This window comes from Schistocerca americana, chromosome X (assembly GCF_021461395.2).
Source record: "Schistocerca americana isolate TAMUIC-IGC-003095 chromosome X, iqSchAmer2.1, whole genome shotgun sequence".
NCBI classification, from domain to species: Eukaryota; Metazoa; Arthropoda; class Insecta; order Orthoptera; family Acrididae; genus Schistocerca; species Schistocerca americana.
Genome location: NC_060130.1, coordinates 546,593,472 through 546,617,903, shown reverse-complemented (window position 1 = coordinate 546,617,903; position 24,432 = coordinate 546,593,472). Strand labels below are relative to the sequence as shown.

At 44.6% G+C, this 24,432-nt stretch overlaps 1 protein-coding gene across 1 annotated transcript in view; it reads left to right on the top strand.

Moving 5' to 3' along the window:
• Nucleotides 1–24,432, top strand: part of LOC124556757 (regucalcin-like) — a 46,309-nt gene that overhangs the window by 8,871 nt on the left and 13,006 nt on the right. The window contains exons 2-4 of the mRNA XM_047130758.1: nt 9,146–9,381; nt 20,179–20,382; nt 22,958–23,170. Of these exons, the coding sequence (XP_046986714.1) occupies nt 9,146–9,381; nt 20,179–20,382; nt 22,958–23,170 (653 nt within the window). The remainder of the gene's footprint in view (nt 1–9,145; nt 9,382–20,178; nt 20,383–22,957; nt 23,171–24,432) is intronic.

The window sequence follows — 24,432 nt, the reverse complement described above, 5'->3', positions numbered from 1 at the left end:
GGCATTGCGTCAAACAGAGCTTGGGCGTCGTGTACAGGTACAGCTGACCATGCAGCTTCAACACGATACCACAGTTCATCAACAGCAGTGACTGGCGTATTGTGACGAGCCAGTTGCTCGGCCAGCATTGACCAGACTTTTCAATTGGTGAGAGATCTCGAGAATGTGCTGGCCAGGGCAGCAGTCCAACATTTTCTGTATCCAGAAAGGCCCGTACAGGACCTGAAACAAGCGGTCGCGCATTATCCTGCTGAACTCTAGGGTTTCGCAGGGATCGAATGAAGGGTAGAGCCACGGGTCGTAAGACATCTGAAATGTTACGTCCACTGTTCAAAGTGCTGTCAATGCGAACAAGAGGTGACCGAGACGTGTAACCAATAGCACCCCATACCATCACGCCGGGTGATACGCCAGTATGGCGATGACGAATACACGCTTCCAATGTGCGTTCACCGCGATGTCGCCAAACACGGATGCGACCATCATGATGCTGTAAACAGAACCTGGATCATTCGAAAAAATGACGTTTTGCCATTCGCACACCCAGGCTCGTCATTGAGTACACCATTGCAGGCGCTCCTGTCTGTGATGCAGCATCAAGAGTAACCGCAGCCATGGTCTCCGAGCTGATAGTCCATGCTGCTGCAAACGTCGTCAAACTGTTCGTGCAGATGGTAGTTGTCTTGCAACGTCCCCATCTGTTGACTCAGGGATCGAGACGTGGCTGCATGATCCGTTACAAAATGGTTCAAATGGCTCTGAGCACTATTGGACTTAACATCTTAGGTCATCAGTCCCATAGAACTTAGAAGTACTTACACCTAACTTAAGGACATCACACACATCCATGCCCGAGGCAGGATTCGAACCTGCGACCGTAGCAGGCACGCGGTTCCGGACTGAAGCGCCTAGAACCGCACGGCCATCGCGGCCGGCGATCCGTTACAGCCATGCGGATAAGATGCCTGTCATCTCGACTGCTAGTGATACGAGGCCATTGGGATCCAGCACGGTATTCCATATTACCCTCCTGAAGCCACCGATTCCATATTCTGCTAACAGTCATTGGATCTCGACCAACGCGAGCAGCAATGTCGCGATACGATAAACCGCATCGGGATAGGCTACAATCCGACCTTTATCGAAGTCGGAAACGTGATGATGCGCATTTCTCCTCCTTACACGAGGCATCGTAACAACGTTTCACTAGGCAACGCCGGTCAACTGCTGTTTGTGCATGAGAAATCAGTTGGAAACTGTCCTCATTTCAGCACGTTGTAGGTGTCGTCACCGGCAGCAACCTTGTGTGAATGCTCTGAAAAGTTTATCATTTGCATATCACAGCATCTTCTTCCTGTCGGTTAAATTTTGCGTCTGTAGCTCGTCATCTTCGTGGTGTAGCAATTTTAATGGCCACTAGTGTACTTAATATCCTAGATACTCCGACTGGCATTGAGGTGTCGTCCATGATTTTGGGACAGATCCTGGGATCGCAGGAATACCTCAACATCACGCAGACAGTTCAGAGACGTACCTTGTGTGGGCGATCATTGTCCTATTGAAAAGTGGCACAAAGATACAGTTACATGAGAGATAACACATGAGGTCACAGGACGCCTGCGACGTCCCGTTCTACCTGTACAGTACCCTCAATCATCACCATTTGTGACCTGAAGTCATAACCAAGGGCTCCCCACACCTTGACGCAGGAATAACAGCGTTGTAGCTTACCAAAACATTGAAAGAAAGGGACCTCTGCCAAGGTCGCCGTCATGGTCACCGATGATGGTCATCCAGGGTAGTGAAGAACGACTATTCATCGCTCAACATAGTGCGACGCCACACATTAGCAGTCATGTCTCCCTGTCACGGCTCCGCTCCAAGAGCAGCCGCGTGTGTTCCGGTGGTCAAGGCAGCTTACTCATGGGACAGTAATTCCCTAGTGTTGCTGCTGCTAATCTCCGACCATTAGTAGGGGATGACAAAGTGTTGCAAAGAGTCCATTACTTGTTTTAGGGCGCTAGTCGAAGATGTGAGGGGCTACGATGTGCTTGGATACATTACCAAGACCCCCCATGCGTAGTCAGTCGTAGTCGACCGGAACCTTGACGACGAATGTTCCTGGCCTCATGATCCCATGCAGGCCAACACTGGGCCACTGTCACATTCGAATGCCACACAGATATGGATATTGCATGATTCGATCAGTGACCCAAATGGAGACCTACAATGAGGCACTTTTGAAACTGTGTCAAGTGCTGATAACTCAGCCTCTCATGAGTACGCGGCATCTCGGTGTCCTTCAGGGCTCACTCAGTGAGACACTGTCCACACGCCTTATTTACACTAGCAGGCCTGGTAACAACATTAAACGCAAACAACACTCTGCGTTCTGGTGGCCGTATAACCTGTCACAGAGAACCGCGTTTGGTAATACCGTCGCCTTAGTTCACATATCCACATTTACCGCACGCATGCTCGTGAGACAAGAGTGCCACACTAATCCCTTGCCTGTATGTCGGTGCTCGTATACCAGCAGTGGAGTCTCACTCCGTTGCGTCTACGGCGCAGCAAACCCGCTGACGGACACTTTTTGATCGCCCCTTATATGTGCATACTGCGAGATTGTAGTTTGCCACGCTCATCGGCAATCAGATGGCGCTCAGGAGGCTTGAGTGTACACCTTCCGTTGTGACTGTGTAAGCTGAGATTAGAGGTGAGCAACGTGTGCAACATTCATTGTAGGGTATAATCATGTAACACCTCCGAGTACCTACTCCAGTTAAAGGACTTCAGCCATTTGAAAGGGATCGCTGGATGGACGTATCGACGGATTGTTCCACGATTTGGGCATAACGTATCGGTGGTGTGTCGCTGCTTTCAGTGAACTGTGGAAGATTTCCACACCCGCACACCAGGTGCTGAACTGCGGTGTAGTACAGAAACACGTTAAGAGTGACGCATTGTGCTGGCAGCGGAGACCGACCGAACATTATGCAGGGACGAAATCTGAGCACATGTTGCACCTGCCGTGTCATCAGAGACCCCTGGGAATCATATGCTTGCAGCTGGATTAAAATCACCTGTGGCTCTGGCCATGGTACCACCGCCACCACGATACCGACGATCATGCCTACTCTGGTGTCGTGACAGAGTTGATGGAGAGTGGAATGGCGCTCTGTTGTCTTCAGTGATGACAGTAGGTTCTATCTATAAGCGAGTGATGGACGTACACGTGTACGGTGTCGAACTGTTGAGCTGCCTATTCCACAGTGCATTCACCCATTACACACAGGCCCCATCACAGGCTTCAGGGCGGGTGGCCACCAGTTACTACTCGCGGTCACATTTGCTGTTGCTCCTTACCCTGCAGTAACGAGTGCCCACTACATTTCACGGGCTATTAGCCCCATATACTGCCATTTCTTCGACATGAAGATGACGTGCTTTTGCAACAGGACAGTTCACATCCACATACAGTTGCTGCGACTCAACGTGTTCTTCGCGGAGTACAATTACTGCCATCGCCAGTAAGATCACCACATTTCTCGCCAATTGAACACCAATGGTATACGATAAAGCGGGAACTTATTTGTTCTCCAGGATACCATTCGACATCTTTACGATCGTTAGCATGCGAGAGTACTCGTCTGTGTTGCCACCAGAGGGGCGTACACTGTGTATTGATGTAACACTTATAAATAGAGGTAACTCGTCCCCAACCAAGAATAATTAATAACAATTCACGGCATTCAGGTCGGGTGACGTGACTTAGTTCGCCTGCTATTTCGGAGACTCCGTATTTGATTTCATCATATTCTATTGGTTCTGTATTAAAACCTGCGTGTTATAGCAGTGCATCGAAAATTTATCACGAACGTCACTCTAGGTGCGATTTATTGCAATTAAATGTCATGTAACGACACATCGGCCATAAGGAGCGTCTACGAAATCCAAACATAAACAGTCTTTAGGAAAAAATATGGTTGCGAATGACATAGTCTTGTGGCTAGAGTAATGTGGTTATGGTATCATAGAAAGTACGTTCACTTTTCGCGTTTTTAACAGGTTTGGTTCGTTCTTATTCATGTAATAGAAGTATGCTCGTTATTTCCTTACAAGGGCGTGGTCCCTCAGGAACGAGTTTCTTCGATTTTGTCACTTCAGTCAAATTAAAAAACGAAGCATGAAACTTCTGCAAGTGAAACGAGTAGCAGTGGTATTTGTATTCTAGCTTGTTACGAATACTTTGCTGTTCATTCTGAATACGTCGTGATGAAACGACCACCAAGTTGTTTGTATCCTAGCTTGTTAGAAATACTTTGGTGTTGATTCAGATATGTCGCTATTTCCAAGGGTGTGCTCAGGCAGGAACCTAAGAGCACAATTTAAATTGCTACGACGAAAGCGAGCAGCAATGATATTCATATTCTTGCTGGTCACAAATATTTAGCTTTGACCTAATGGTTAACAACACATTCGTAAATTCAGCGATCAAGATTAATATCGCACCACGCAAAGAGCGCTAATGAACTTTGTGCAAAATGGATAATGGGCATCTATGTTATAGTGCCCGACTGTGATTTGTACTATAATTTCCATACTTCATGTTTTACGTCTCGCTGAGTACTCAGTTCTAGCATCCAACACTATTCCCCAAGATCACTATTCAATACAAATTGTGCTACAAGTTCCAAAAAAAAAATTTCGGTGAATTTTACAATGCATCAGTGTTCCAGAATCAGAAGCCAGCAACATGAAAACTCACGTGTTCGAAATATGGACAAGGTGTTATTTCCTCCCCCTTCCCTCAAAAATAACTTAAGTTTAAAAATACACTATTCCGTTAATCATTTGCCGAAAAATTGTTCCCACAGTGATTCACAGGCAAACATTCAGCTTTCGTTATGTTTTCCATAGCGCCCACAGAACCACAAAGATACAAAATTGTAATGCTCATCCGAAACGAAGCAATCCTATTGGCTTTTACTACCCTGAAATTTTATTGTTTATCCTCGTTTCGGGCCGAGCTGTCCCTAACGATGGGTGATGAAACTGTTTGGGCACCCTTTACTCCGACATGTTTGTTTCATTTGGTCTGGATTTATTAAATGGTTCAAATGGCTCTGAGCACTATGGAACGTAAAATTTGAGGTGATCAGTCCCCTAGAACATAGAACTACTTAAACCTAACTAACCTAAGGACATCACACACATCCATGCCCTTGGCAGGATTCGAACCTGCGACCGTTGGGGTCGCGCGGTTCCACACTGAAGCTCCTAGAACCGCTCGGCCACTGCGGCCGGCCCTGGATTTATTATCATATACTCCTACAGTGATGAACGACATGTCACCGCACTTGTCAGTAACACGACCATGTCCTTGAGCGTGTTGAATTTGTTTTTCGACAGTGAATTACACATGTACATAATCGTGCAAAGAAATTAGCGTTTATCAACAACAGACCTATCGGTTCTTTGCATCATGTTTTCATTTCACTGTTAATCGGTTCTAGCGAACATACCACAGTATTTGGCTGACTGTACCGATTTGAGTGGTTGGTTGCTAGCGAAAACAAACGTTATATTCCTTTTTTTTTTTTTTTTTTTTGCTATTATTTCGCGTTCTGAAAAAGTCTGATAAATATCGGTGCTAGGTAGGAGACGTCGAATTTAAAAACTAACAATAGGTCGAAAATGCACTATTGTGGTGCTACAGCTATAAAAGAGCGGGAAGTCAACGTCCTAATGTTACTTTATCCTGGTTTTTTATGCATTTTGTACTTACAGATATTGGTTCTACATATCTATAATACCGAGTTTCTGGACTCGTGTTCGTTATGACGGCAGTTAAAATTCTCGTCACGACATCCCGGTTAAGGTTTTCCATAATTTCCCTCATTTGCTTAAGCAATTGCTGATATGGTTACTACGAAAGGGCATGGCCAGTTTCCTTCCACATCCTTCCTTTTTCTCCGTCTCTCATGACTTCGTCGATGGTACGTTAGTCTCATTTTCCTTCCTTTCTTTCTTCCTTCGCATTCGGAAGGGCATTAGTTAAAATCCCCATCTGACCATCCAGATTTAGGTTCCTAGACCGCTTGAGGAAGAAACTGAGACGAACATTGCTGCCAGGCTGCGTACCACCACTGCGGAAAGAGGCAATTCGCTCACTAATACGTTGTTGGTTGGAGTTGTCCAATACCACAAAAAATAATCAGGTATTTCTGCAATTGTGTTCGTTCATTAAAAATTACTGTCATAGTGTCATTCGTGTATTAATAGTTGTTCCATTTGTTGGCTTCACTGCTGAAGTGATTTATCAGTAAGCGGGAAGATTGGAATTTTGTTTCGGCGTACCCAATTATAAGTTTTGTCATGATGTTGTTGCTAAATCCTCCAAGGTCATGTACATAACGGTTGGTAGGTATTACTTTGATTAGGAAACCATATCTGGAAATTTAAAAGGCTTCAGATAAGTGTTCCGCTCTCCTGCGACTGATATGTTCAATAGGGACATTAATTTACTCTGACTGTGGTAATAACGACCCTTTGAAATTAACTATTGAGCGTTACTACAATTTCCAATCATACCCGCTGTTGTTGACATAGAGGAATAGAATAATTCTGTACGTTTTGTGTACAGTGATTATACATCGGTTTGTTTTCACTGCAGCTAATTATGGTGTGCTAGATCATCATAGTGCATTAAATAGATATTTCGTAGTAACCCGACTTAGTGTCTTAATCTGTTTCATCTCACGCATCGTTGCGCCTATTTAACCAGTTTACGAAGGTGTGAAACAAGACCTATGTTGACTAACAACTGGTATCTCAACAACTGTACTCCACTAACAGCGGTTGGATTTCTTCTCCGTTCAAGGAGCAATTATCTGCCTCAGGCCTAATACACACATCGAAAAAAGTTTTGCATCACCCCGGTTCCCAGAACTCCTGAAGATAGACGTTGACAGTGGATATTGTATCACAGACGCAGTCCCTTTGACTGTTCAGAGATGTCACAAAACCCGCCCAATGATGTAAATAACCATGCATGAGCAGAGCCTATTAGACAGAGGGGTTCCTACAGCCAATCAGTTCCAGTCATTCCACCAGGAAGGAGGTACATGGCTCGTGTTGTTTGTAGTACAACCATGCCCAGATGGTCAATACTGCGTGTCGATCACGTCCGCATTGTTACTTTGTGCCAGGAAGGGCTCTCAACAAGGGAAGTGTCCAGGCATCTAGGAATGAACCAAAGCGATGTTGCTCGGACATGGAGGAGAGACAGAGAGACAGGAACTGTCGATGACATGAATCGCTCAGGCCACCCAAGGGCTACTACTGCAGTGGATGACCGCTACCAACGGATTATGGCTCGGAGGAACCCTTGACAGCAACGCCACCATATTGAACAATGTTTTTCGTGCAGTCACAGAACGTCGTGTTATGACTCAAACTGTGCGCAAGAAGTTGCATGATGCGCAACTTCACTCCTGACGTCCGTGGCGAGGTCCATCTTTGCAACCACGACACCATGAAGCACGGTACAGATGGGACCAACAACAGGCCGAATGGACCGCTCAGGATTGGCATCACGTTCTCTTCACCGATGAGTGTCGCATATGCCTTCAACCAGACAATCGTCGGAGACGTGTTTGGAGGCAACTCGATCAGGCTGAACGCCTTAGATGCACTGTCCAGCGAGTGCAGCAAGGTGGAGGTTCCCTGCTGTTTTGGGATTGCATTATGTGGGGCCGACGTACGCCTCTGGTGGCCACAGAAGGCGCCGTAAGAGCTGTACGATACGTGAATTCCATCCTCCGACCGATAGTGCAACCATATGGGCAGCATACTGGCGAGGCACTCGTCTTCAATTCGCGCCCACATTGTGCATATCTTGTGAATGGCTTCCTTCAGGATAATGACATCGCTCGACTAGTGGCCAGCATGTTCTCCAGACCTGATCTCTATCAAACTTGCCTGGGATAGATTGAAAAGTGCTGTTTATGAACGACGTGATCCTCCAACCACTCTGCGGGATCTACGCTGGCCGCACGAAGGGAGTCGACAGACTTCGAACGCGGAATGGTAGTCGGAGCTAGACGCACTTGACATTCAGTTTAGGAAATCGTTAGAGAATTCAGTATTCCGAGAATACCAAATTTCTAGCTTTACCTCTCAGCGCGGACAACGCTGTGGCCGACGGCCTTCACTTAACGACCAACTACAGCAGCGGCGTTTACGTAGAAAAGTCAGTGCTAACGTACAAACAACACTGCTCGAAATAACTGCAGAAATCAATGTGGGACGTAAGATATACACATCCTTTAGTACAGTGCTGCGAAATTAGGCGTTAATGGGCTACGGCAGCAGATGACAGACGCGAGTGCCCTTGATAACAGCACGAAATGGAACGCAGCGCCTTTTTTGTCTTGTGACAATGTCACATCGGTTGGACGCTACGCGACTGGAAAACCGTCGCCTGGTATGATGAGTCCCGATTTCAGTTCGTAAGAGCTGCTTTATCAAAAAGGCACTGTGCAAGGTGGTGGTGATTCCATAATAGTGTAGGCTGTGTTTGCATGGAATGAACTGGGTCCTCTGGATGTTCGGCTGCTTGGAGTCCATTTGCAGCCACTCGTGGACTTCATGTTCCAAAACAACGGTGGAATTTTTATGGATGACAATGTGCTATGTCACCGCACCACAGTTGTTCGCGACTGGTTTGAAGAACGTTCTCGACAGTTCGAGCTAATGATTTGGCCACCCAGATCGCCCGACATGAATCCCATCGAACATTTATGGGACATAATCGAGAGGTCAGTTCGTGCACAAAATCCTAAACCGGCAACACTTTCGCAATTATGGACGGCTGTAGAGGCAGAATGGCTCAGTATTTCTTCAGAGGACTTCCAACGACTTGCTGAGTCCATGCCTACCACGTGGAGTTTCTGTACTACGCCGGGCAAAAGGAGATCCTACACGAAATTAGAGGTATCCCATGACTTCTGCCACCTTAGTTTAAGTGTGTAAATCAGTCGTAGTAATTTAGAGAAATTGGTAGTTAATGACTTTGGATTTGATTGCACGTTAAATGACGGGCAGATACTGTGAGAAGCGTGTGATGGATGGCTGTTTTTAGTGGCGCGGCTCACCTCCCGCGGCCGCAACACGTTCGCCGGTCGCAGCATCAGAGAGGCCACCATCACGGGCCCACGAAGGAGGGAGTCGTTGCCACGACGGTGACCAGCCCCGCCACACACGGCGAGGGTCCGCACTGGAACGTCGAAAATCAGCAGCTCTACTTCGTCGATATCGCTGGGAAATACGTCCACCGCTACGATCCCGGATCCGGCAAGGACTACAAAGTCGAGCTTCGTGAGTACCCATCTCGTGATAAGTAAGCTAATTTTATATAAATTTAATGACATTTACATCAACAGATACACTCTCTAAGACACCTCACAGCGAAAAGTGAACGTTGCTTTGTACCAGGATGCTGCCTTTTTTTAATTCTATTTGTGTTTGGAGAGAAGAGAGATTGTCCACACACTATGTGGTCAAAAGTATCCTGGCATCTATTACCGGACATTAACGAGGGCAGGACGTCAAAAATTAAAAAAAAAACGGTTTTTCCGAAATATGCCTATTTAGTAGCGTACATATTCCTGAATAGTTCGATGTATAGAACATACATATTTGAGATATTATAAGGCACGTTATTTGGTGTTAAGTGTATCAAGATGCAGCGCCACACCCCTTTGCACAGCATTCTTCTGTCATACGTAAGTGTAGTTCGCTCTGTGGAATTCGAATATTTATATTTGCACCAGAGATTGTTATACGTGAAATAAAGGACTATTGAAATCGATACTTTCTCTGCTGCTATCGACGTGCATTGTTTAAATCGCCGATTCTGTTTGTTCTCTGTTTTGAAAGGCTTGCAGTTTGGTGTTGTGAATTTAGAAAAGATTTTCATTTGGCTGTGTTGTTTTGTGTTCGTTTGTGCAATATTATCGCACAATATGCCTAGAATTCGTTGCTTAAACCGTAAACAACGTCACCAGGGCAACAGACACATAGTAAATGGTGCTACGACAAATGTTACACCAGCGGCTCAAGACTGCAACCTCTCAGAGCCGGTAAACAAACCACCGCCGAGTTCTTCAAGAAGGAGACTTGTTTTTGGTACTAATGAAAATGGAGGCTATGAATCTGAAGGTTCGTCTAATATTATTGTTGACGTTAACATACTGTCTCCGTTAATATTGGAAATGTTATGGTACCCAAAACCCAAATGAAAGTTTTAACCAATGTGTGTGTGGAAAAGACTGCCAGAAACCATTTTTGTGGGACAAAATGCATTTGCTATTGGTGTTTATGAAGCAGTTTCATGTTTTAATGATGGTGTGCAAAGCATGAAATAGGTTTTCGAGAAAATGGGAACTAAGCCCAGAGTGAACTGCGCCAAAGCTTTGTATGCGGTAGACAGAGAGCGTGTAGTGCAAGCAGATAAATCATTTTTGGAGGTGATAAAATCAAGAAGAGCGCATCATATGACTGTAAAAAGTAAGAAAACTGATTTAGAAAATGAAAAAGAACCTGCTTATGTTGCTGGACAGTTCTAAATTAATGACAACAGCAGAAACTTTAATGGCCATTTTCCGCAAAACACAAATTTCTGTACTTAGGTATATGTGTCATCCAAAATAAATATCCTATTGTATGTATAAATTAAAGAGTGGACCTAGAAACGACGGAGAGGCTTCGTTCCACCGTAACCCTCAGTGATTCACAGCCCCACAATAGGCCACATCAGTCCACCCACCCTACCACCGTCCCACACTGAACCCAGGGATATTGTGCGGTTCGGCCCCCAGAGGACCCCTCAGGGAACGTCTAATACCAGACTAGTGTAGCCCCAAATGTTTGTGTAGTAAAATAATTATAGTGTACGCGTACGTGGAAACGGTGTTTGTGTAGCAATCGCCGACACAGTGTAGCTGAGGTGGAATGAGGGGAACCAGCCCGCATTCACGGAGGTAGATGGAAAACCGCCTTAAAAGCCATCCGGAGGCTGGCCGGCACACCGGACCTCGACACTTAATCCGCCGGGCGGATTCGTGCCGGGGACCGGCGCGCCTTCCGACTCGGGAAGCAGCGTTTTAGACCGAGCGGCTAGCAGGGCGAGTTGATATCCTATTACTTTCAAACTTGGTATGCTTATTAAACACAAACTCCTTAATGCAAAACTCTAGAATTTTCCAAATCTAGTAAAAACTATGGTGAAAATTGAGATAATTGATTATAAAATTTGAGTTTTTTGTTAACATGAAGTTTAAAATGTAACAGCTTACGCATTTTTTCATAACTTAATAAATTCTAGAGTTTCACACACCTGTAAGTATGGTTTGTATGCTGCGCAAAATTCATCGAAGAATCTCTCTTACTATTGAAGAAAAGTGTACCTACAGCAACAAATGCAGCCAATAGTTAGTGAAAAAATGATTAAATTTCGCATGTAAAAAAAAAATTATTTTGCTATTTTTTTGAACTTCCGTTGCTATGAATGTGAATCCTAAATTCTTCCAGGTCATGCTGACAAAGTTTTATGAATTTATTTGTAAAAGTGTAGCCAGCGGAAATTAAAATGCCATGTGGTGCCTCCCCTGCTACAAGTCGGCCCGTTTAACGTCCTACTCCTCTCAATATGGGATGTGTACAGTCTATGACGGGTTGAACTTTGCTGAAGACACTTCCAGTGATATGTCTTTGTGTTTGTGGTGGAATATAAGTCCATTCCTCCTCAAGCGCTGAAACCAGAGAACATAATGATGGTGGATGCTGGGGAATGGATAGAATTTGATACTCTAACTCAACCCAAAGGTGTCCCGTAGGATTCAAGGTGGGACTCTGTGTAGGCCAGTCCATTTCAGGAATGTTACTGTCGACGATCATTGCCTCACTGATGCTCTTTTTGGACAGGTTGCGTTATCATGCCGATATAATCATTGTTTCCGAATTATTCTTCTACTGTACGCAGTACACAATACTGTAAAATGTGTCCATATCCTTCCGCATTGAGAGTATTCTGAAGTGCGGTACGGGAAAAGAAGAGCAGAATCACTGTCTGCAAAAACTTTCAGTGTACAGATAATGCGTGCTAGCAGCAGCTGATAGAAAATTACAGGCGTTTTGTGGGTAGTGGCACGCGTGAGCAGTCACCAGATAGATACGAATCGCTATCAAAATATACTCAACTGCTACCACCCAGTTCATTTACGCTGTAGTAACAACACAACCCTTAATATGTAAAACAGATTCGTTCTGCTTAACTAAAAATTCAGATCATGGAGGCAATACTTTAGTCACATTCCACGTCTCCGGATCTGAAGCCCTCCAGCATCCTTGGCTTCCAAAACCGCGTACGCTTTCCATACAGAATTTCCACATCGGTTTTTAGCTTAACTGGTACTTGGGACGTAAGGCATCATACGCCTGATGTGGTTCTCCTGTGGCATCTAGCAGAAGTAACCTATTTCTAATGTGTTTCTGCGCGCTTGGTTATTTCCACGCTGCAACTGAAAGCTACGCATATCGTAGCCTTCTGTCAGTCGGTGATCATTCGGTCAATTGTCAGGTTTTCGATTTGAGGGGGAGTTTAGTCCCGGTTACACCATGCTCTGAGCCAGTCCGTTACTCATACTACAGGGCACTTATTGGCAAGGTTTCTCAACCTGCGTTTGACGTATTGACCACTGAGTACACTTGCCCATTACTTTTGCTAAACGTGAGTGCTGCCGATGTACGCCAATTTCCTTCATTCAGGAACAGGGCAGCGCACAGCAAACTTAAGAGATTCATTATATGCCGTCTGCCTAAGGACTTCATTGTGATCCAAAAGGATCTTCAATACCAGTGACTCCCACAAAACATATGGTTCAGTACCTCAAAAGACTGTACCCGGGCGCATTCCAGACTCCTGGCCGAAGGCAAAAGTAGTGAGAGATTTAAATTTCGAGCCGGAAACTCGTTTTCCTTTACAGTTTATAATTCTCACCAGTGACCTTCACCTGCACAGTAAAATTTCCTCTCCTAATATAAGGATCACATTACAATCTCTCGCTCGCTCAGTTCAGCAGACGAAATGTGTTTCTAAACATTTTACCTCGCAGCTGGGCTTGTACATACTAACAATAATTGCATTTTCTTCTGGAACCTGCGGTTATGGAGTCTTTCTGACTAACGGTAGTACAACAAAAGACTCGATATAAATGGTATAATAGCTTGTTTGCAGCATTTAGTCTCTTCTGCTTAACAGTTCAAAATGGTTCAAATGGCTCTGAGCACTATGGGACTTAACTTCTGAGGTCATCAGTCCCCTAGAACTTTGAACTACTTCAACGTAACTAACCAAAGGACATCACACACATCCATGCCCGAGGCAGGATTCGAACATGCGACCGTAGCGGTCGCGCGGTTTCAGACTGTAGTGCCTAGAACCGCTCAACCACACCATCCGGTGCTTAACAGTCCTCATTTCATACAAGAGCTGGTGCCTTATACAACTAACAATCATTTTGGCATGATTTTAATTTTATCGCGCCCCAGTACAGCCGTAACAAATTATAAGTAGGCCTATGGACTTCCGATCATTGTAGGACTAATGACAGTAAGACTCCGTATTAGCAGATTCCAGTAGAAGATGCAATTATCGTTTGTTCGTACACACCGAGTTACGAGTTAACAAGTGTAGAAACGTAGTTTCTCTGCTGAGATGAGCAACCGAGCGAGCTCAGGCCTACCTTCGTGTCGTACGCGTCGCGGTCTGTCTTTCTCGTACGTGTCGGAGAAGTGACACATGACGTGTATTGGAATTGTTTGCGCGCAAAGAGCGAACAACGTTGCGCTACCTTATTCCAGAAGCACTCGCAATTTCTCGAAAGCTAACAGATGCATTATGAGCAGCAGCTCCAGTTTAAAACGGATAGATTCTAAGCTGTAAATATCCCGAAACTAGTAAACGGAATGTAAAGAGTGAAACGCCGTTGAATTCTACAATACTAATATCAGAAATCATTAGAGTACAGATATTTCTGTAATTACAATAGCTATGAACAGACTCTATACCTTGTTTGATTAGGACTTCCTCACAATTCATGTGGGTGAAAAAAAACTAAGATATCATAAATTGTTCCGGAAATATTTGAGATGAACTGCTTAGCTGAATCCCTTTCCGTAACACTTCTGGACTGGACGGAATCGCAGTTTTCACAAAGAGATCACGGCAACTTCATTAGCGTTTAGCCAACAACTTAGTACTATGGAAAATGAGATCGTCCTCCGTACAATAATTCTTCCATTGAGTGTCACGTGGTGATGCCTCAATCATTATCGAGTTCATCTCTCAAGAAACCCATCTAAACATCGTGATCACAAATTTGGTTCCAGCTGTTGTCATGCCGCAGATAAATGGTCTGGTAAGCTTGAGTTCTATCACGGGTAATATTTGCATATATCTTTAAAAAAACATAGCCTAGGGAGTGAATCTGCACTCGACTTGGCCAGCCGCTGTGACAGAGCGGTTCTAGGCGCTTCAGTCCGGAACCGTGCTACTGCTACGGTCGCAGGTTCGAATCCTGCTTCGGGCATGGATGTGTGTGATGTCCTTAGGTTAGTTAGGTTTAAGTAGGTCTAAGTCTAGGGGACTGATGACCTCAGATGTTAAGTCCCATAGTGCTTCGAGCCATTTGAACCACTCGACCTGACGATTAAAGAAACAGCTGCAAGGCGTGGAGACTTTAAGCGACGAGTGCTGAGCGCTGAATTCTGAACGATTCTGAAACAATAACGTCCTCTGCGGATAAAAAATGTCACAGGTAAAGCATAAAATATTATGACATTTGCTCCGTTAGATACCGATACAAATTAACCTACCATAAGAAAACGTATGCCACTGACGGCCCGGGTAGTGTAGTGGATAGTGTTATCAGACGACAACAATTAGGTATCATGTATTATTCCACAGATATCAAAGAAGTATAAGATCCAGCTGTGCATGACACTAGTACCCCGGGTAATTTTATATAGTTATGAAACCTGGACGATACAATATCATGGAAGGTAAATGGGAATCAAGAACGAAAGACGACCTATACCAACGGTTTGGAAAGTGATACATTGGCCGATTATTAGGGCATAAGAGGCTACAGTGATTTGATCATATCCGTCGAGCTGATAGAGCTCTCCCACCCCGAGTCCTCTCTTCTCAGCCTGCAAGAAAGCGCCCAAGAGGACGTCCAAGTACGCGATGGAAGGATCGACTATTAAAAATCATTAAAGAAGTGAGGCCGACAACAGTGGAGGATGAAGCTGGAGACTGGCAAAAGTTGGGTTATCATCTGCAGTAGGTATTTCCTCTGTTGTGACTGATATGCCTCCTTTGTACTGTAATATGTTCGGCCGGCCGGTGTGGCCGTGCGGTTAAAGGCGCTTCAGTCTGGAACCGCGTGACCGCTACGGTCGCAGGTTCGAATCCTGCCTCGGGCATGGATGTGTGTGATGTCCTTAGGTTAGTTAGGTTTAATTAGTTCTAAGTTCTAGGCGACTGATGACCTCAGAAGTTAAGTCGCATAGTGCTCACAGCCATTTGAGCCATTTAATATGTTCTTTCATAATATTTAATATATATATATATTCTCCTTTTGTAGAGTGGTTATTGCTTTTGTTTCCTGCTGTAGACCTTAAAGACCCGTTAATGCAATAAATAATGACGATGATGACGACCAGAAATGTGTAGGCCTGTATGTATCCATTTTATGTACCGAGAATTAAGAAGACGTAGTGCTATGAATGCCTTGACAAATTGTCCGTCTTTTCAGCACTGTCGTAGGGAATGATAGCAGACGAAACGACTCTTCATCTGTTAAGCGCCTGCCAGTCAGTAAGATAATTTAAAATCAAACTTCCTAACACTTTACTTCTACCGCTGACGAGGAGAACACGGCAAATGCCACAACCTGATTTCCCAGAAACTTCGCTAGATGGAAGAGGGCTTAAAATAAGGAACACGTGCCTCGAGTTATTCGTAGAAAGTCAACCATTTCTGAGAAAACGATGTTCGAAGTGTTCGAGGTGCTTTATCTACCATTTAGCGAGTACATAGTACAACAAAGCGTTGTCACAGTGGCTAGCGTCGCGGCTTCACAGTTTTGCGACCCGTCTTCGAAACCCTATTTTTATTTTTTTTCATTTATCTACCCATGTTCATAGAAGATTACTACACAAGTATTTCCGATGTACATTGGAGTAGCGCTCTTGTTACTCATCTGCTAATTGTACGTCCGGTGACTGAATTTAAAAAATAAATAAATATACAAATGAGAAAATTATTAGATATTGTTTTCGGTGACATTCCTGCAGTATATTTTAAGGAACTGTTGTCAGCGCGGAAAATCATCAATAATCTTATTGGCATTCGTACGCTGAAATGTCGCTTTGGCAAATCTGCCTTCGCGCGATGCTTGTGGTGTTTCGAATTCCTGTGTTTCCAAGGTTTCTACAATCGGTAGCACCCAAGCGAATGTACCAAATCTTCCTGAAGAATAAAATATAAGAACTAATATAAGAATCTATATAAGAATGAAACATAAGGGCATGAAAATTTAAACAGATTGTAACCCCCTAAAATACCCATATAATGACACTTATTGTGAAACTCAGTAGTAATTTTTCACTTAATGTAACTACCTTGCATACCCTAACTTGATAAGAAACATTCTTGTAGTAATCTTCTGCAGACGTGAGCAGATAAATGAAGTTAATAAATAAAAGAAAATAAATAAATACAATAATCGGTTTTCGAACACGGAGCGCAAAACTGCGCAGCCCCAACGCTAACCATTGTCCCACAATTTCGGCCGTTTCTATCGCTAGCTGAAAGGCACATAAAGTACCTTGAAAACTTTGTCCTTCGTCCTCTCAGAAGCGGTCGAGTATCTGCGAATACGCCGAGAGTCATTTTCGCTTGATCTGACTCCTCTTTCACTGAGCGAAGTTACTGGGAAATCGGTTTATGGCACTTGCCGTGTTCTCCTCGTGACTTATCTCCAAAGATTCTACTTAGAAATACTGTACCATGTGACAACATTAATTTGCAAAGTAATATTATTTTAGCTTAGTGCAACACCACAGTTATCAGGCACAGTTTGATCAAAGATCTTTTATAGCTAACGTATTCCGTAGCCAACTTCTGTGTCAGATAAGAATCATATTAGTACTTCATACTGAGCTATAACGACAAACTCTAAGTGTATATACTTGCTTGGATTTCACACTTATCGAACGTGCGCGCAAATATCCTGAAATGGTACCTTACACACGCAGCCTTCATGGTCAACGTTAGGAACACCTGTTTCCCTAAAACAGTAAGTGCACAAACCCGTAAGAGTACTGGACTAAAGCTGTCTCATTGCTCACTGCTCATATGCATGTTTGAAAGCAGAATAGGAAGAACGTAGTAGACAGTCAGTGGAAACACACAAAAAGAAAAAAAATTGAAATAAGCGTATCGTATCTTTGGCTTGGATGCCGCTATTCGGGGAAGTTCGACCGCCAAGTCCAAGTCTTAATTCGACGTCACATTGGGCGACTTGCACGCTGGTGATGAGGACAACAAAACACCCAGTCCACGAGAAAATCTCCGGCTGGGAATCGAACCCGAGCCCGCTCGCATATGAGGCGAGCACGTTACCATCCAGCTAAGCAGGCGGACAGTGGAAACACATCTAGTATGAATAACATGTGCAGTTTGTGCAGCATGCACACAAGGCGTGCTGAAAAGTAATGCCTCAGAATTTTGTACGTGAAAAGACTTAAGATTTTTAAATAAATTATACGTTATCCACATTCTACATCTTTATTCTTCATGTCTACATATTTGCAACCCTCTACCGTTAGAGGGCTCCGAATTCTAGCGCGGTGTGTAATCTAACTGTGTCTGTGTGTTCAAATGGTTCAAATGGCTCTGAGCACTATGGGACTTAACATCTTAGGTCATCAGTCCCCTATAACTTAGAACTACTTAAACCTAACTAACCTAAGGACATCACACACATCAATGCCCGAGGCAGGATTCGAACCTGCGACCGTAGCAGTCTCGCGGTTCCGGACTGCAGCGCCTAGAACCGCACGGCCACCGCAGCCGGCTGTCTCTGTGTTAGAAACAGCGTGCTGTAATAGGGTTTCGAATTCGAATAACTCGTCCACACAAGGAGCACCCTCTCCTTCAACATGACAATACCAGAACACACGCAAGCGCTGCGGCACCTGAAACAGTCCGACGCCTTGGATTCACTGCCATTGAACAACCTCCATACAGTTCCGACTTGGACCCATTCGAGTTTCATCTGTATCCGAAACTTAAAGAAAACATTCGAGGACTTAGCTTTGATAGTGATGAAGCGGTGCAAGAAGAGATGAGGTTGTGGCTCCGTCAAAAAAGTCAAACATTCTACAGTGAAGATATCAACAAACTGGACTCACACTGGGTGAATCTTGTTCGTCGCCAGCGTGATTATGTTGAGAAATAAATATGTAGACATGAAGCATAAATATGTAGAATATTAACAAAGTTTGTTCTGTTGAAAAGCCTTTGAGAGTTTTGGCATAAAAAATCCCTAGACATCACTTTTCAGCTCGCCGTCGTATAAATTACTATGTGGTGTGTGTAAGCAGACAGGATTTCACTCGGTGAGTGTTCACACACTGTTTATTAAGGTTTTTGCGGGAAGTTAGTTCACCAAATAGCAGCGTCCTGCCCCGCAGTAAGTATCACGATGGAGATGTTATGACCGGTGCTTAAATTACACTTGTCTGCGGCATGTGATCGTTTTGTTCCTTCCAGTCACCCTGGGTGTACATTTCAATATAACTGGCACATGGGCGCTAGGACTGGCTGTAGATATGATGCAAAGCTACGTGCCCAATTTAAAGGAAAACTAATTCACTGTTCAAATAAACGCAGTTAATGTGGCTCTCTGTTGATACTTTAACAGACAATTACTAATATTAAATCTCAGTATGAGACAGTCTGTGCGAAACACTTCACTGCATTATCCACACTTTGCGTAGCTTGGAAAATGTTCCGGAGCACCAGATCTTTACCAAAGTGAACTATCCATTAAATGAACACTATTGAAAGTCACTTTCCAGTGAATGTACAGTATATTCTTGTTTTAATTCTGTTATTTCAGTCCACATTCACGGCTCTGTTGATGATTATATGCCGGCCGGAGTGGCCGAGCACTTCTAGGCGCTACAATTTGGAACAGCGCGACCGCTGCGGTCGCATGTTCGACTCCTGCCTCGGGCATGGATGTGTGTGATGTCCTTAGGTCAGTTCGGTTTAAGTAGTTCTAAGTTCTAGGGGACTGGTGACTTCAGAAATTAAGTCCCATAGTGCTCAGAGCCATTTGAACCATTTTTGATGATTACATGACGTTGGGTACGTCCTGTTTCTTTCTGCGCTAAATTACACCATCCCACATTATTTACGTAGCACTTCACATCCACAAACAGGAGACTGACTCTAATCTTTGTTTCTACGTATCACTAATGACCTCTGCCAGGGAAAGACAAGATTTTGCGTTTATACCACTTCAGTGAGCAACGCGGATAATCTGACAGATGGGGTTAGTCAAGCGTTTCGTAGAATTCGAACAGTGTTTAGAATATTAGTAAGAATAAGGTAATCAAATGATAGCCGTAGCGAAGATGATACAGAAATGATTTATACGTTTCGAATAGATATGTTAAATTGTGCGTATGGAATAAATCTCGAAAGACTAGATCCGAAACATGGCTACATCTCTTACCTAGAATAGGAGATAGTCTGTAGAGTTTCTTTTTCACTTTATCGCATGAAAATCGTTCTATTTTCATGCTGTTACTTATGTGATGCCGTAAGTGTTATATGAACCAGTGGATTTGGCTCAATGGCCTCATGGAAACCGAAAAATCTTAAAAGATATAAAGTAAAAATAAAAGTAGGCACGTTGCCTACAATTTCGTCTGTTTCAGGAGCATTTACGTTCTTAACTCAGTAACAATTTCCCTGAAATGAACTCTCGTTATTTAAGTAGCGCATCATTAAATGTCTGATCGTATGTATTACAGCAAACAACGTGACGCTGGTTATACCACTGCGTGACTCGACTGACAAGTTCGTGGTTACTGTGTCGCACACGCTGGCAGTGATGACTTGGGATGGAGTCAGCGAGACGCCATCTAGCCTGGAGGAGATAGACACCGTGGAAGAGGACAAGCCGGGAAACCGCTTCAACGACGGCAAGGCTGACATCCGTGGGCGCGTCTGGGCGGGTGAGTATGATTCGATGGGCGGCTGACAGCGAGAACCTCGATACCTGCCTGTTCTTTTATGGCAGGTTACACCGTAGTAGCGACTCTCAGCTTGGGGAAACTCTACTGAGGTCCTACTGACAGCCCGCAATCGTCTTTAGAAGTCTTGCAAACTTCTCTAAAACATAAGTAGTCAAGAAGTGTCTGAATATACATCCAAAATAAAAATTAGTCTTTTTAGGAAGTACTACGATAGTCTTCCCCCATTAGCGGACATAAATATAACAGCTATTCCAATGACTTACCTGTTTCATGTAACTGGCAGCAATTACAATGATTATCTTCGACGCTTGTTTTCAGTTTCGACATAACTATACTGCTGGCAGCTAAAACTGCAGTGCTAGGAATTTTACTAATTGGTTGTATACATTATAGCAGTAAGAATGCATTATTACACGGTCCAATCACATTAATATGACCATCGCATATGCCCGACGTCAACGTGCAATAATTATTCACAGTTGTAAGGTAGCAGTACTAGCAGTGCAGGGTGTATAAAGCGTGTCGGCGGGACGCGAAGAGCCGGCCGGAGTGGCCGAGCGGTTCTAGGCGCTACAGTCTGGAACCGCGCGGCCGCTACTGTCGCAGGTTCGAATCCTGCCTCGGGCATGGATGTGTGTGATGTCCTTAGGTTAGATAGGTTTAAGTTGTTCTAAGTTCTAGGGGACTGATGACCACAGAAGTTAAGTCCCGTAGTGCTCAGAGCCATTTGAACCATTTTTTGGGACGCGAAGAACAGAGCAGTCGGTGTCGTAATGCGGAGACGAAGTGATTTATCAGACGCCCCGAAGGGGTGATCATTGACTTTCGGGCCAAGGGTGCAAACATTTCCGAAACGGCTAAGTTTGTAAACTGTTTGCGTGCCGCTGTGGTTAAAGTATATTGTGTATGGCAAAATGGTGCTATTCAAGACATGCGCCAAGGCTACTTGTGGTGCACCACGGAGCATAGATGACAGGGATGAACGACGGCTGCGGAGACGAGTGCCGGCTAACAGACGAGCAGCTGTTGAGCAACTGACCGTCCGGATGAACCAGGCAGCTACCAACAGTGTCACCTCAACAACTGTTCAGGAACATTGCGGCGAATGGGCCTCCACATCAGGCGCCTGGTCAACGAACCATGCAGACTGCTGACTGCTGTTCACTGGAACGAACGCAACTGGACGTCCACTGAGTGGCGACAGGTGGCCTTTTCAGTCAATCACGTTTTATGCTCCGTCGGACAGATGGTCGTTGGCGTGTACGGCGTGAAACGTTTGAAAGCATACCTGGCCGGAGTAGAGAGCGTTGTTGTCTGCGGAATGTTTTCACGACATTCCCTCAGTGATGTCACTTTGGAAGGCACAAGCGGCCAACATAAGTATGCATCTATCCTTGGGAACCACGCCCACCCATACATGCAGTTCGTTTTTACCCAGCACGATCACGTCTACCAGCTTGATCAATGCAACCGAGGAACCTAGCGCAGTTGGCCACGGCCCTGGAGTCGGCAGGGCTCCACATCGCTGTCGGTACCTTCCATAATGCCTCTTAGCGGTAAGCGCTGCAAAAGGTGCTCATTCAGGATTTTGCCAAGAGGTCACAAAAATGTAACTGGACAGTGTAATTCTGTAGGGGATTTGGGGTACACAGCGTGATAAATTTACTACACACAGCTGTGATCTCTGGAACGACTATGGCTCCAACCTGGCTTACCATCAAGTTGTACTGAGCTTGAATGACAGATAGGGATACGCCATTTCATGTTGTTTCAACTCTATAACAGATGTAATCAGCTGTAGCCGCTAGCGAATAGTGGCGTGGCAGTTTCTCGGCAAACTATGATAAAATGTTTTCAGTGGGTGACAGATCTGGCAAACGTACTGGTCGGGGAAGCAGTAGAACACCCATTGTATTGTGGTGCGGCGTTCTTTCATGAGCGAAACGTGGTTTTGCGTTATTTTGCTGAGAGTTAACATCACGGAGACGTCATAGATAGGCCAAAGCGACCGGTTTCAACACGTAAGGAATGTAGCAGTGCTGTCTAAATTACCAACTATGCCAACTGAGGTGATCGTGTTGTGTACCCATTGGCCGTCCATTCTACCACAGCAGGTATGTGTGAACTGTGAATAGAGGGCTCCAGGGCTGCACTTCAATAATACGACTGTTGTTAGAATCTAGTAAACATATCTTCAGTTGGTTCTTTTTTGCAACTCTGAAATCGTCTAGATTCGACGAAACTATCAGAATGCTGTGGCATTCGCCACTCAGTTATGAAAATGATAGACTGATCCAAGGTACTTAACGCTTTCGAAAATGTGTAATTAAATCTGCAGCTAAGTTTCCGTCCAGATGGTAACAGACTTTAATTCTTTCTATTGTGTGTCAAATTTATGCTGTAGTGAAACTAGTGGTTGAAACTTTCCTTTAACATATTAGCGCATAAGACTCTTTTGCAAGTGTTCAACCCGAAAACTGTACTGTGTGCTATACTACAGACACTGTTGGTAATCTTTTGCTCGCACTGCGATGAGATAATTTTCTTACCACAGGCACGATGGGCCCAGAGCCGGTTGTTGGCGAAGTGACACCGGATCAGGCTACCCTGTACCTGCTGGACACAGACTCCCGCACAGCTGTCCCAAAGGTGTCACCCGTCTCTGTGTCCAACGGGATTGCCTGGAACGGCAACGTCATGTACTACTCCGACACTTCCAGCTACGTCATTGCTGCGTACGACTACGACGTCGATACTGGCAACATCAGTAAGTGATACTTAATTAGAAGTCCTTCGTAATTTAGTAATTCTTCTACGCATAAGTGGACAATAATCAGAATTTTTCTCAAGTCGCAGACATGTGGGGCATTCTCGAATCACAGTAATGACGGTGAACAGCTGTAGACTATTACTGTACATGGGATCCTATGACCAAGAACCGTTGTTTCCCGGTTTTACACTGATTATTCACGGATTCCTCGCTTCAACAAGATCCGGACATATGCGACTAGTACTCGGGCTCTGAGGGTTCTATACAAACTTAATTATGTATATATTTAGTTCAACTCTAGGTTTTGATGGGTGAGTTTTCGAGTATCAAAATTTGAGACATACATGGCCATATTCTTTGATTGCACTGATAAAGGTTAAATTTTTTATACTGCCAAGGAACCATAGGCCATAGTGTTAGACATGAATTTCAGCTTAATACCTCTGCTCGTTCCTGAGAAAAAGGGGCCTAACAGACGGCCTTCTTTTTTGTTTCCATTTACTTAGGAGCTTGAATCTTTTATACCGCCAAGGGACCGTAGACCTTTCTATTTGGCATAAATTTCAACTTGATAACTCTGCCGGTTTCTAACATAAATAGATCTTAACAGACGGACCGACAGACACACATATGGACAGATAGATAGACAGAGAGACGGACGGACAGCAAAGTGATAATACAGAGAAGAGCCAAAGAAATTGGTACACCTGCCTAATATCGTGTAGGGCCCCCGCTAGCACGCAGAAGTGCCGCAACACGACGCGCCATGGACTCGACTAATGTCCGAAGTAGTGCTGGAGGGAATTGATACCATTTATCCTGCTGGGATGTCCACAAAACCGTAAGAGTACGAGGGACTGAGAACTCTTCTGAACAGCACCTTGCAAGGCATGCCAGATACGCTCAATAATGTTTATCTCTGGGGAGTTTGGTGGCCAGCACAAGTGTTTAAACTCAGAAGAGTGTTCCTGGAGTCACTCTGTAGCAATTCTGGACCTGTGGGATGTCGCATTGTCCTGCTGGAATGCACAATGGGCAAGAATGGATGCAGGTGATCAGACAGAATTCTTACTTACCTGTCACCTGTCAGAGTCGTATCTGGCGTATCGGAGGTCCCATATCACTTCAGCTGCACACGTCCGCCGGCCGGTGGGGCCGAGCGGTTCTAGGCGCTACAGTCTGGAACCGCGTGACCGCTACGGTCGCAGGTTCGAATCCTGCCTCGAGTATGGATGTGTGTGATGCCCTTAGCTTAGTTG